The sequence below is a fragment of the Eptesicus fuscus genome, chromosome 1 (assembly GCF_027574615.1).
Source record: "Eptesicus fuscus isolate TK198812 chromosome 1, DD_ASM_mEF_20220401, whole genome shotgun sequence".
NCBI classification, from domain to species: domain Eukaryota; kingdom Metazoa; phylum Chordata; class Mammalia; order Chiroptera; family Vespertilionidae; genus Eptesicus; species Eptesicus fuscus.
In genome coordinates, this window is record NC_072473.1 from 89,740,703 (window position 1) to 89,753,286 (window position 12,584).

Below are 12,584 nucleotides of genomic sequence, written 5' to 3' on the forward strand. Positions count from 1 at the left end.
GGAAGTACAGTGGAAACTCGGTTCTCAAACTTAATTCATTCTGGAAGTCTGTTCAAGAACCAAATCATTGTTTCCCATTAGAAGTAATGTGAATTGAATTAATCCGTTCTAGACCCCCAAATGATTCCTTGTTTTAACCTTTACTTTTTTAAATTACTTTGTTGATTAAGGTATCACATATTTGTCATCAACCCCCCCCCCCGTTCCCTTCCCAAACCCCCCCACACGCATGCTCCCCTCCCCCTGTTGTCCGTGATCACTGGTTAGGCTCAAGGCCTTTACTTTTTAAAAAAATACTTAATTTATTTCAGAGAGGTGAGAGGGAGAAAGAGATAGAAACATCAATAATGAGAGAGAATCATTGATCAGCTGTCTCCTGCACATCCCCTCCTGGGGTTCAAGCCCACAACCCAGGCATGTGCCCTTGACCAGAATCGAACCTGGGACCCTTCAGTCCACAGGCCGACACTATCCACCCAGCCAATCTAGCTAAGGGCTAGCCTTTCTTATATACAGTACATGTCTAATGTACTGTTTAATCTATAGATAAACACTTTAAAAACAAAAAGGACATGAAAGGTAAATGAAAATTCAATAAAAGAAAAAAATACAGTAAAAAATTAAAATTTAATAATAATCAGCAGCAGAAGCATAAAAACACGAAAATATTCACAGCACACTTTCCTGGGATGTTAACAGCGCGAGATTTAGTGGTAAACTGACTCAGACTCTCCTTTGTTGCCTGAGAGACACGGGACTGATCATACAAGTATCAGCATAAAAGGGTTGTCAGGTTGAGAGACAAATTGTTCGAGATGGGAGATATTCGAGAACTGAGGTTTGACTGTAATTACTCTTTGTAGTTTGTACACAGCCATATGTAAAGCCCCACCAGAAGCAATCTAGAATATTTCTACGTATGTCAACAATTGGCCCATAACTTAGATCCTATGAATCAACAGCCAGAAAGTGCTCCAGTTATATACAGAAGATAAATGTGGCTCCCTATCCTGTTTATTTGTTTTTGTTTGTTTAGACAGGCATCTAAAAATCTGGTCAGATTTTTCAAAATAAGGGATAGGGAGAAGGCAGAATTTTTTTCTTCCCGTTTCTACTTCACATGGGGCTTAAGTTTTTTAAAATCTTATTTCCTCTTACCTCTGTGCCTCTATAGCAGGTGATTTTTCCCCATGATTGGCATTAAGAATATGTGCCACATGGAAATTTGAGCCCCCTTCAAGATTTTTGTTTTTCTTATTTTTGTTGTTGTTTTCATTGTACTTGTATTATTGTAGCTATCCTTTGTGTGGAGTTTCTTTTTTTAAAAATCTGAGTACTTGGTCCTAATCATCTGGATAAACATGATTTTGTTACATAGTAGTATAAGGTTTTCCAGAGAAGCCAAATAATTAGGAATATAAAAATTATCATTTCTGAAAATTGACCTTTGTTAATATGAAATTATATTGTCCAGGCACAGCAATTAAATGGGCAGGCACCATTTTATACAGCTACCTTTGTAAAACACGCCTTAAACCCCCCTAAACTAGAATTATGTTTTATTCACTTTCATATCTCTAGTCCCTGGTACATAGTAGGTATTCCATAAATGTTTGTTGAATATAGGAGTTTATTTTCTGTTAAATGGCAAAAGTAATTTTTATCACACTTATGTTTTAATTAAAGGTCAAGGATTCCTTCTGCTAAACATGGATTTACTCAGTGTGGCATGTGAAGAGAATGGTAGTAGGACTCAATGCTTTTCTTTGTTTTGCCCCTAAATATGTGACTTTGGGGGTAGTCACTTAATCTCTTGGCACCTCAGTTTTTAACTGTAAACAGAAGCTGTATGGTAAGATTATCTTGAAGGTGCCATTCAACACAAAGTTGTATCATCTGTGATCATTGCATTTTAACAAAAAAAATTAAGAATGGCATAGTAATATTACTCATTTAAAAGTGTTTCTTCCTGCATAACCCTAAAATATACTAAGCAGCTATAATGGTATGCTTTGTAGTGGATATCAAACTGTTTCTATTTGAAGAAAATGTGGCAGGGGTGTATGAAAATAATTGGTGAAAATTTACTTTTAAAAATTATTATTCCTGGAATAGTCTGTTTAAGAATAGAATATTGCTACAGTAGAAAAATTAGCAGGAACAAAACTGGTTTACTCTCTTCAAAAGCACTGTACGGTCTAATGCGTAAAAAACTTCATACACACTACAAATCAAATTAAGACAACAATGAGATATACTTTTGTCTATCAAATTTGTGAAATTTTAAAAAACTCATTTTTAGCAGGGATACTAAGAAACATGCACTCAGAAAAGTAGGAGTGTAAATTGGTACAACTGTTATGGAGGGCAATCTGAAAGTCTCTCAAAATGCTTAACATTTGGCCTGCAGTTCTACTTCGAGTGAAATTTATCTTAAAGAAATTTATCATGGAAGAGTACAAAATTTTGTTTACAGAAATGCTTATTATTGTCATACTAGAGGCCCGATGCACGAAAACCGTGCCAAGAGTAGGCCTTCCTTCCCCTGGCTGCTGGCACCGGCTTCCCTTTGGCATTTGGGACCCGGGCTTCCCTCCAGCCCTGGCTTAGTCCAGAAGGACTTCTGGAATGACGTCCAGTCTAATTAGCATATTACCCTTTTATATTATTATTATAATTATATGGTGGGGCAAAAGTAGGTTTACAATTGTGAGTACATGAAACAGTTTATTCTTGCATTAGTATTTTATTAATTATTGTATTATTTTTCTTATGAACAACTGTAAACCTACATTTGCCCCCACCCTGTATATATCTGGGAAGACAAAAAGTACTCAAATCTGTATGTGGTAAGATTATGGGTCAGTTTAATTTTCTTTCTTTTCTGAGTTTTCTACATTTTTCTATATGCACAGGGACTTGTTTCAATCACAAAATATATACATGTTTTTAAAAATGTTTACTTGTCTTTAATAAGTGTATAGAAGTATTTTCTTTCTCACCTGCACTATTCAATGCCACCTTGCTTTTATTTCTGAACAGGTCTTCAGAAAAGGTTGGAATTTCAACATTAAAGGTAAGTTGTACTTTCTGAAAGTTATGTTTCTACAAATGTACACTTTCCATTCATTTTTCTCTTTTATATAATTCTTCATTTTCTTGCTTTTGCTTTCTGTTTATTATTTTTTGCTAAGTAATATTGTCTTTGTGATCAGATAGTAAAATAACTACCGTATTTTCCGGCGTATAAAACGACTGGGTGTATAAGATTTTCCTGGGTTAAAAAGTCGTCTTATATGCCGGAAAATACGGTATTTCCATCTTAGAGGTGAAGTGACTTGTGCTCAAAGCTGCATAGATAGTTACCATATTTTCCGGCGTATAAGACGACTTTTTAACCCAGGAAAATCTTATACGCCCAGTCGTCTTATACGCCGGAAAATACGGTAATTATATATTGTGCTATATGGAAGGACTATAAGTATTTTTTAGATTTCTAATTTTATTTGGTTTAAACTTTTTAGAACAAAACACTATAAAATACTTGTATTTATGTGTGTTTGTGTGTGTTTTAATTGCAAAAGTAATACTTGCATGGCAAAAATGTGGAATAACCAAAACACTTGTATATTGCTTATGGGCACCTATATTATCATCATTACCATACATAAAAATCAATCCCAGCCTTATATCTAAGCAAAAAGTTTTGTATAAAGACATTATATCACTGAGAGCCATTTTAATTACAGGAATATCACCAAATAGATATTTTTTGATTTTGATATTTTATATCAAATGGGATATGTACTGTATGTGTGTGTTTGTATGTTTGTATGTGTTGTGTATGTCTAGACATATGTATCTATAATCTCAAACATGCTTTATTTTTTCCACTTCCAGTGTCCCTACCTTCTTTTCTTCTTTTTATACACATTGGATATTGGTCTCTTTGATAAATTGTGGTATATTTATATAGAATATTCTACAGCAATGGATATGAATGAATTAGTTTTATCCAATAACATGGACGAATTTCAGCACCATAGTGTTAAATGGGGGGTGGGGGTGGAAACAACTCACAGAAAAATATATGCAGTAAGAGTCCATTTATATTCAGTTCAAAAGCATGCAAAATTAAATAATATATTGTTTAGAATTACAAGCATAGTCAAACTATAAAGAATAGCAGGAGAATGATAAACACAAAGTTTAGGATATTGATCATCTCTAAGAGGCAACAAATGTAATGGAAATGGAAAAGGATATACAAGAGACTTGAAAACCAATAGTAACAATGTTCTTTTTCTTAAATTGAGTGCTTAAGAAAGGTTACATCATAATTCTTTATTCCTTATATTTTATAAAAATCCTTTTATATATATAATTTTTAAGTAGTATACAGACATGGTTAAAATTTGCTCAGTGCAAAAGTAGATAAAGAAAAATGTAACTCCCCTCCCATTCCTCATGTTCTCAATCCTCATATCCAGAGATCATTGCTCTTTATTATGCTTACTAGAGGTCTGATGCACAAAATTCATGCAAAGGGCTCGGCCCTCACAGCCCCAGCTTTGTCCAGAAGGACGTCCGGAAGGTCGTTTGGCTGTCCAGTCTAATTAGCACATTACACTTTTATTATAGACTAGTGGCCTGGTGCACGAAATTAATGCACGGGGGTGGGGGGAGGTGTCCCTCAGCCCGGCCTGCACCCTCTCCAATCTGGGATCCCTCAAAGGATGTCCTACTGCCAGTTTACAGGGATTGGGCCTCAACCGGTAGTGAGACATCCCTCTCACAATCCGGGACTACTGGCTCCTAACTACTCACCTGCCTGCCTGATTGCCCCTAACCACTCCGCCTACTGGCCTGCTCGCCCCCAACTGGCCCCCTGCTGGCCTGCTCACTCCAAACTGCCTCCCCCACTGTCATGATCACCTCCAACTGACCCCCACTGACATCCTGATCGCCCCCAACGGGGCCCCCTGCTGGTCTGCTTACACCCAACAGCCCCGCCCCCCATCAGCCTGATCACCCACAACTGCCCTCCCCTCTTGGCCTCTAACTGCCTCTACCCTGGCCCCGCCACCATGCCTTTGTCCAGAAGAATATCTGGAAGGTCTCCTGGAAGGTCTCCCAGTCTAATTAGCATATTACCCTTTTATTAGTATAGATAGAGGCCTGGTGCACGTGCGGGGGCCAGTTGGTTTGCCCTGAAGGGTGTCCTAGATCAGGGTGGGGGTTCCCTTGGGGCGTAGGGCAACCTGGGTGAGAGTTGAGGGCCGTTTTCAGGCTGGTCAAGCCCCCCAGTGGGGACCCTCACCCCATGAGGGTGTGGCCATCCTGGGTGAGGGGCTGAGGGCTGTTTTCAGGCTGGCCATGCCCTCCCCCGGTGATTCAGGCCCCAGCCCCTCCTTTTTTTCTTTTTTTTCTTTTTTCAGCGCCAGGGCCAGCTGGAAGCAAGTATCTGGGATTTATTTATCTTCTATAATTGAAACTTTGTAGCCTTGAGCAGAGGCCAGGGCCGGCCAGGGCAGGCTGGAAGCTTGGCTTCCTCCATCGCCGGGGTAACCCAAGCCTCCTGCTCGCTCCAGCTCCATGGCCGCCGTCATCTTTGTTGGGTTAATTTGCATACTTGCTCCTGATTGGCTGGTAGGCATGGCTGGGTTGTAGCAGAGGTATGGTCAATTTGCATGTTTCTTTTTTATTAGTGTAGATAGGTTTTAAAAGCCACTTAGCTCTGAGATATTTTTAGGTGAAATAGGTTTTGGGAATTTACTTTATCTCTGTAATTATAGATTGTCCTTAAATAAAATTAGATAGACAACATATTTAGTAGCTAAATATGAAGTTGGATATTGTTATTTTTTACTTTTCATTTAATTGTAGTCACAGGAAGCTGCAAAGACAGTACAGAGAAAATCCTGTGTATCCTTAACCCATTTCCCCAGTGCTTATGTTTTATTTATAGCTCAATATCAAAGCCAGGAATTTGACATTGTGAGTATGTAGTTCTATGTTAGTTTATTACATGTGTATATTTGTGTAACCGCCACCATACTTCAGATGTAGATCTGCTTCATCACCACTGAGATCTCCCTGTGCTATCCCTTTATAAAGTCACACATGTCACCCTCTCCACATCATCCATGACCCTAGTTAGCTACTAATCTGTTTTCCATCTCTATAATTTTGTCATTTGAGAATGTCCTGTAAATGGAATCATGTAGTGTGTGGCCTTTTTAAATATATATCTATGTTTTTATTGATTTTTTTTTTGAGAGAGGAAGGAAGAGGGGATAGAGAGATAGAAACATTGATGAGAGAGAAACATCACCTGCCTCCTGCATGCCCTCCACACAGGATTAAGCATGCAACCCAGACATGTACCTTGACTGGGAATCAAACCAGTGACCTCCTGGTTCCTGGGTTGATGCTCAGCCACTGACTGATCCACACCGGCAGGGCATGTGTGACCTTTTGAGATTGGCTGAAAGGATTGAGATCCATCCAAGGTGTTGCATGTATCAATGGTTTGTTTGTTTTTTTCACTGTAAAGTAGTATTCTATGGCATGGATGTACTCAAGACTATTGAGTACATATTATGTACACACAGCGTATTGATGGATAGCTTAAGCAAACCAATAAAAATTTGATGTAGTATCGATATTTTTATTATTTTGTAATCTTACAGAAGAACATGTATGTGAAGAGATGACATATGAGGTATTGATGTTTATAGAATAGAATAGACCCAAAGTGCTACATGAAGTTTGGAGGAGGAAGGGAGAGACAGAGTGACTGTGACAGCACTGTTACCTGGAATAGCAGAGAAAAGTTTTAGGAAGGAGGTAGAACTTGTGCTGGGCTTTGAAAATTGAGAGAGATTTGCATAGGTGATAGAGAAAAATTGAGAAAGCATTGTATGTTAGGCAATAGTATGAACTAATTAATATGCAAAGACAGAATTTGCTGGGAGCATTAAAAGACTGGTGTGACCATGTAAATATTTCAGTTACAGAATGCTGGAAAAGAAAATTGGGGCCAGACTTAATGAGCCTTAAATGTCAGCTTAAAACTCTGGGCTTTAAAATTTTTTAAAAAGACATTTAAAACATCAATTTTTACATGTCTTACAGTTGTGCTCTCCAAGGTTTTCTTGTTTATTATTTTGTTTGTTTGTTTTGTTGTTGTTAATCCTCACCGGAGGATATTTTTCTATTGATTTTTAGAGATAAGAAGCGAAGGAGGGAGGAGAGAGAGATCCATCGATTGGTTGCCTCTTGCACCCACCCTGACCAGGGCTGGGGGTTGAACCCGCAACTCAGGTAGGTGCCTTTGACTCGGAATCGAACCCACAACCCTGTGGTGCATGGGCAGATGCTCTAACCACTGAACACACGAGCCAGGGCTCTCCAAGGTTTTTTGCTGAGGAATTAACAAAAGATACATGGTAGAAGGATGGAAGAATGTTTGGAGGAAATAGACTAAGTGCAGAGAGATAGTTGTTAAGAGGCAGAATGTCAAGACATAAGAGCAACAAAGAGACAGTGTTGATAGGACTGGATGGATGACTATGACAGCTATTTAAGAATTGTTTCCTGTTTGTTTGTTTTTTAGTGTAGATCACTTTTGTACAAATAATTTGTGAAACTGAGTTAGTCTTTTATTGGATATGCTTGTTAAAATTTAAAAGCTCAAATATTATAACTCAGTAATGTAAGGATTGTACAAGCAGCACTCTGATATCCAACGCAAATAGATGTGGTGTGAATTGCTAGCAATTGAATGATCTGCCACACTTTTTAAAGGAAGTGTGTTTCTGAGGTTGTGATAGATAGAGGTTAGAGAAATGGCCTGATGGTGGGAAGCTGGGATTTAGTAGGTACTGTGCTTTAGTAATGGGGCAGTCCAAATCCAGAAGGGGTAATAAATGAATACTGTCTCAAGTCTAGCTAAGTTGGTATTAGTTGTCTGCAAGCACATACTTGGCTTCCATTGCTTTATCCCCAAAGCCTGATTGAGGTGCTAGGGAAAGGACCTGGATCTTAGTACTGGGAGAGAATTATATATGACATATATAGATAGATATATATAGGCAGATATATATGTATCTATGCATATCTATATAGATACCAGAGGCCTGATGCATAACATTTGTGTACTAGGGGGGGTGTCCCTCAGCCTGGTCTGCACCCTCTCTCAGTCCAGGGGAACCCCTTGGGGGATGTCCGACTGCCGGCTTAGGCCTGCTCCCCTAAGCCGGCAGTTGGACATCCCCCAAGGGGTCCTTAGCGCTGCTGAAGAGGCAGGAGAGGCTCCTGCCACTGCCACTGAGCTCACCAGCCAGAAGCCAGGCTCCCTGCTCCTTAGCACTGCCTCGGAGGCGGGAGAGGTTCCCACCACCGCCGCTGCGCTCACCAGCCATGAGCCCTGCTTCTGGCTGAGCAGCACTCCCCCTGTGGGAGCGCACTGACCACCAGGGGGCAGCTCCTGCCTTGAGCGTCTGCCCCCTGGTGGTCAGTGCACATAGCGACCAGTCATTCCGCTGTTCGGTCTATTTGCATATTAGCCTTTTATTATATAGGATTATTATATAGGATAGCTATACCAAATGTAGATATACTAAATGAGATTTTACTAAGAAATCTTTCAATTTTACTTCTCTAGAGATTGTATCTTCTGGTAGGTGCCATATCACTCCTTTAGACTTATGACTTAATAGTTTAACTTATATGAGTTGATAGCTTTCAAAAGTTCAAAGTCCAAGAGAGCTTTATTAAAGCCAAATAAAATAGAAGTCTAATCACTGCTTGGCAGTTTTGGTCAGTGTGACAATAATAATCTGTGATCTTTATAATTAATTCAAACAAATTAAAATGAGGTACAAGAATTTTTAGTGTGTAATTTTGCTTAGGTTAATTTAGGGAAAATATCCATGGAAGTAGGTTGTCCAATGCCTCTGATTTTCCTACTAATTAACAGTTATTGGAGGATAATTGGATACTTATACTTAATTTGTAATACAGTTGAAGGTGTTTCTCTAACATACATTAACTGTTCTTTTGTTTCTTTTTTCCCAGTTTTATTGTGATATAACTGACATACATCACTGTATAAGTTTAAATAGTACAGCATGATGGTTTGATTTACATATATTAGGAAATGATTATCACAATAGGTTTAGCTAACATCTACCTTCTCACAAAGATACAATAAAAAGAAAGAAAAAATGGAAAAATGTTTCCTTGTAACGAGAACTCTTTTTACTCTCAACAACTTTTCTGTATATTAAACTGAAGTGGTAGCTATAGCCATTGTGTTGTACGTTACATCCCTAGTACCTATGTATCTTCTAACTAGAAGTTTGTACCTTTTGACCACCTTTTTCCAATTAACTCTTTCCCCACCTTTAATTGCTTTTGATTATAGGTGTTTATAATAAGTTTAATGCCAGTATTCGATTAAAGGATATATAAACTTAAGACATGTGTATTAATTGAAGAAAAGTCAGAACATGCATTATTCAACATTCATTCAACAAATGATTACTTTTGCCAGGCATTGTTTTAGGTCAGTGGTCGGCAAACTCATTAGTCAACAAAGCCAAATATCAACAGTACAATGATTGAAATTTCTTTTAAGAGCCAAATTTTTTAAACTTCTTCTAACGCCACTTCTTCAAAATAGACTTGCCCAGGCCATAGTATTTTGTGGAAGAGCCACACTCAAGGGGCCAAAGAGCCGCATGTGGCTCGCGAGCCACAGTTTGCCGACCACGGTTTTAGGTGATGGGTAAGGAGTGGTAGACAGAACAAACAAGGAGCTAACATTCTAGTGGGGTAGGGAAGAGAAAAAAAAATAAGTAAACAAGGTAGTTTCAGATGATGATAGTACAAAGAAGAAAATATGATAATGTGATTGAAAGTTGAGGGGGTGAGGCTATTTTAGGGTGGTAAGGGAAGGCTGTTCTGATGTAATAACACTGGAGCTATGACCCTAAGGATGGTAGAGAGCCATCAAGTGTAATTGTGGGTATTGGTGGGAGAGGGAGAGTGAAAATGTAGAAGATGTAAAAGATGGAGGCAGGGGCAATATCATGTTAGGCCCTCTTGGGCTGTGGTAGACTGAATTTTATCTAACACTTAAAATTCCATGAAACAGTTTTTCTCTAGTAGAATCTATATAAGATTGGTAGTGTTCCCCAAATACTAGAAGGAATTCAATGAAACAGCTTTTCAGTTTTAAGATATTAGAAGTCCTACAGAAATTCCTCTAGCACATTGTATCTTTAGCATTATAATAATCTCTGGAGTAACTATATCATGGAGCCTATTGCGGTAACATCTGGATACTTTGTAGAAGTGCTACCTTAATACTTACATACACCCTTATGTGTCTTAGGTCACTTATCTGACAAAAAAATGCTTATAGTGAAATAAAATTTAAAAAAATGCTTATAGTGGCCTTCTTTAACAAGTCTGTGGTGTGCACCAAGAATTATGAAGAGGGTTGTTGTTGTTTTTCTCGATATTAGGAGTAGTGTTCAAATTGCTGTATTCTATAAATGTAAAGACAACTTAAGATGGAGAAAAATATGGTGTTATGATTTACAAATGTATGGTTATCTTATTTCACCAAAATTTTTCTAGCAAAAATGCAGTATCCACTTCTACCTTCTCTAACCTTCCAAATATATATATATATGTACGTATGTGTATATGAATGTATACGTAGATATATATGTATTTTCGGTGGGTTTAATTTCGTTCATCTATTGTTCTGGGGACTTCATTTAATTTCTGGTTAAGTCTTGCTTCCTTTTATCTAAAGAATATAGAGTTTTTAAGAAAACGATTGTCTGAATGTGGTTTTCTGCATTATATACTTTTATATTTATGCAGCAATACTCTGTTATTCTTGCTTAAATCCTTAATCTTTTTAGGCTATGAAGGTACTTAGTAGTTCTTATCTTCCTGTATAGCAGGGATGGGGAACCTATTTTTTGGCAAGGGCCATTTGGATATTTATAGCATCATTCGCAGGCCATACAAAATTAGCACCTTAAAAGTTAGCCTACTATATTTGATCAGACATTTAATTAACTCACCCCTAATGGCTTGGCAGGGCCTGACCAAATGATTTTGCTGGCCTTATCTGGCCTGCGGGCCAGACGTTTCCCATCCCTGCTGCACAGTTTATTAAGGTTAAAAAGTCACTTTTTAAAGGAAAATATTCTGTTGCAGTTGAAAAATTAAAAATTGCTGATTGATAACCTTCTTATACAAACCATATTGTCCCAATTGGCATAAAACCTCTGGGCATCTATCAGTATACAAACAGTTGAGCCCTTTATGGGCCTTTGATTTATTTATTTTTTAAATATGCTTTTATTAATTTTAGAGAAGAAGGGAGAGGGAGAAGGAAAGAGATAGAAACATCAATGATCGGCTGCCTCCTACTGGGGAATCCAGTCCATAACCCAGGCATGTGCCCTGACCAGGAATCGAACCCTGATCTCCTGATTCATAGGTCGATGCTCATCCCCTGAGCCACACCAGCTGGGCTGGGTGTTTGATTTATTAATGCTGTATATTCTAATTTGTACCCATTTTAAACAGTTTTAAAGGAAGGATGTTATCATTTGGTCTCTGTTTCTCTTGTTTTAAAATAGGAAACAGAGAACACTGCACACAAAGTTGGAAATGAGTCCCCTGTACGAGAATTGAAACAAGATGTGGTAAGATATTATGTCAATATAAGTTTAGTAGTTGTTTACATGGTGTATTTATTGATTTTATTTTTAAAAAATATTTTTTTTATTTCAGAGATAAAGGGAGAGGGAAAGAGAGATAGAAACATCAATGATGAGACTAATTGATCTGCTGCCTCCTGTACTCCCCCTACTGGGGATGGAGCCCACAACTCAGGCATTGCCCTGACCAGGAATCCAACCATAACCTCCTGATTCATAGGTCGATGCTCAACCACTGGGCCACACCAGCCATACTATTTATTTTATTTTTTACATGGTATATTTAAAGTAGAAAATGTTCTATATTAAGTATAGTATAATGGTCTGTACATGGTGGATGTTCAGAAATGTTCCTTGAGTCTGTTGAATTTGTGATTGAAGATCATCAGGCTTTTTAGAAGTCATTTTATAATTGGTAATTTATTCTTAAAACCATATTTGTTTATTTGTTTAATTGTTATTAAATTTATTGGAATGACATTGGTTAATAAGATATATTAATTTCAAGTGTATAATCCTATAATACACCATCTGTATATTGCTTTGTGTGTTCATTACCCTAAGTTTAGTCTCCTTCCATCACCATATATTTGACTCCCTTTACCTTCTTCAACCTCCCCCAGCCCCCTTCCCCTCTGATTTGAAACAGTACTTAGAAAAATATTTTATAATGTGTCTTTATTTTTATGCTTGGATTTGTATTAAAATAAGTTATAACTACTCTTCAGGTTACTACCAAGTGTTAAAGGTATTAGAAACTCCATGTAGCAAATTTTGATGTCTTTAGAAGTTGGAAGTTATAAGAAGTCATTACTCATAGTGCCTTTGATA

The 12,584-nt window shown here is 37.8% G+C and overlaps 1 protein-coding gene across 1 annotated transcript in view; it reads left to right on the top strand.

The window, feature by feature from the left end:
- WDR44 (WD repeat domain 44) overlaps positions 1-12,584 on the top strand; it is a 92,739-nt gene that overhangs the window by 30,155 nt on the left and 50,000 nt on the right. Inside the window, exons 2-3 of the mRNA XM_028133111.2 lie at positions 3,043-3,076; positions 11,673-11,738. Of these exons, the coding sequence (XP_027988912.1) occupies positions 3,043-3,076; positions 11,673-11,738 (100 nt within the window). The remainder of the gene's footprint in view (positions 1-3,042; positions 3,077-11,672; positions 11,739-12,584) is intronic.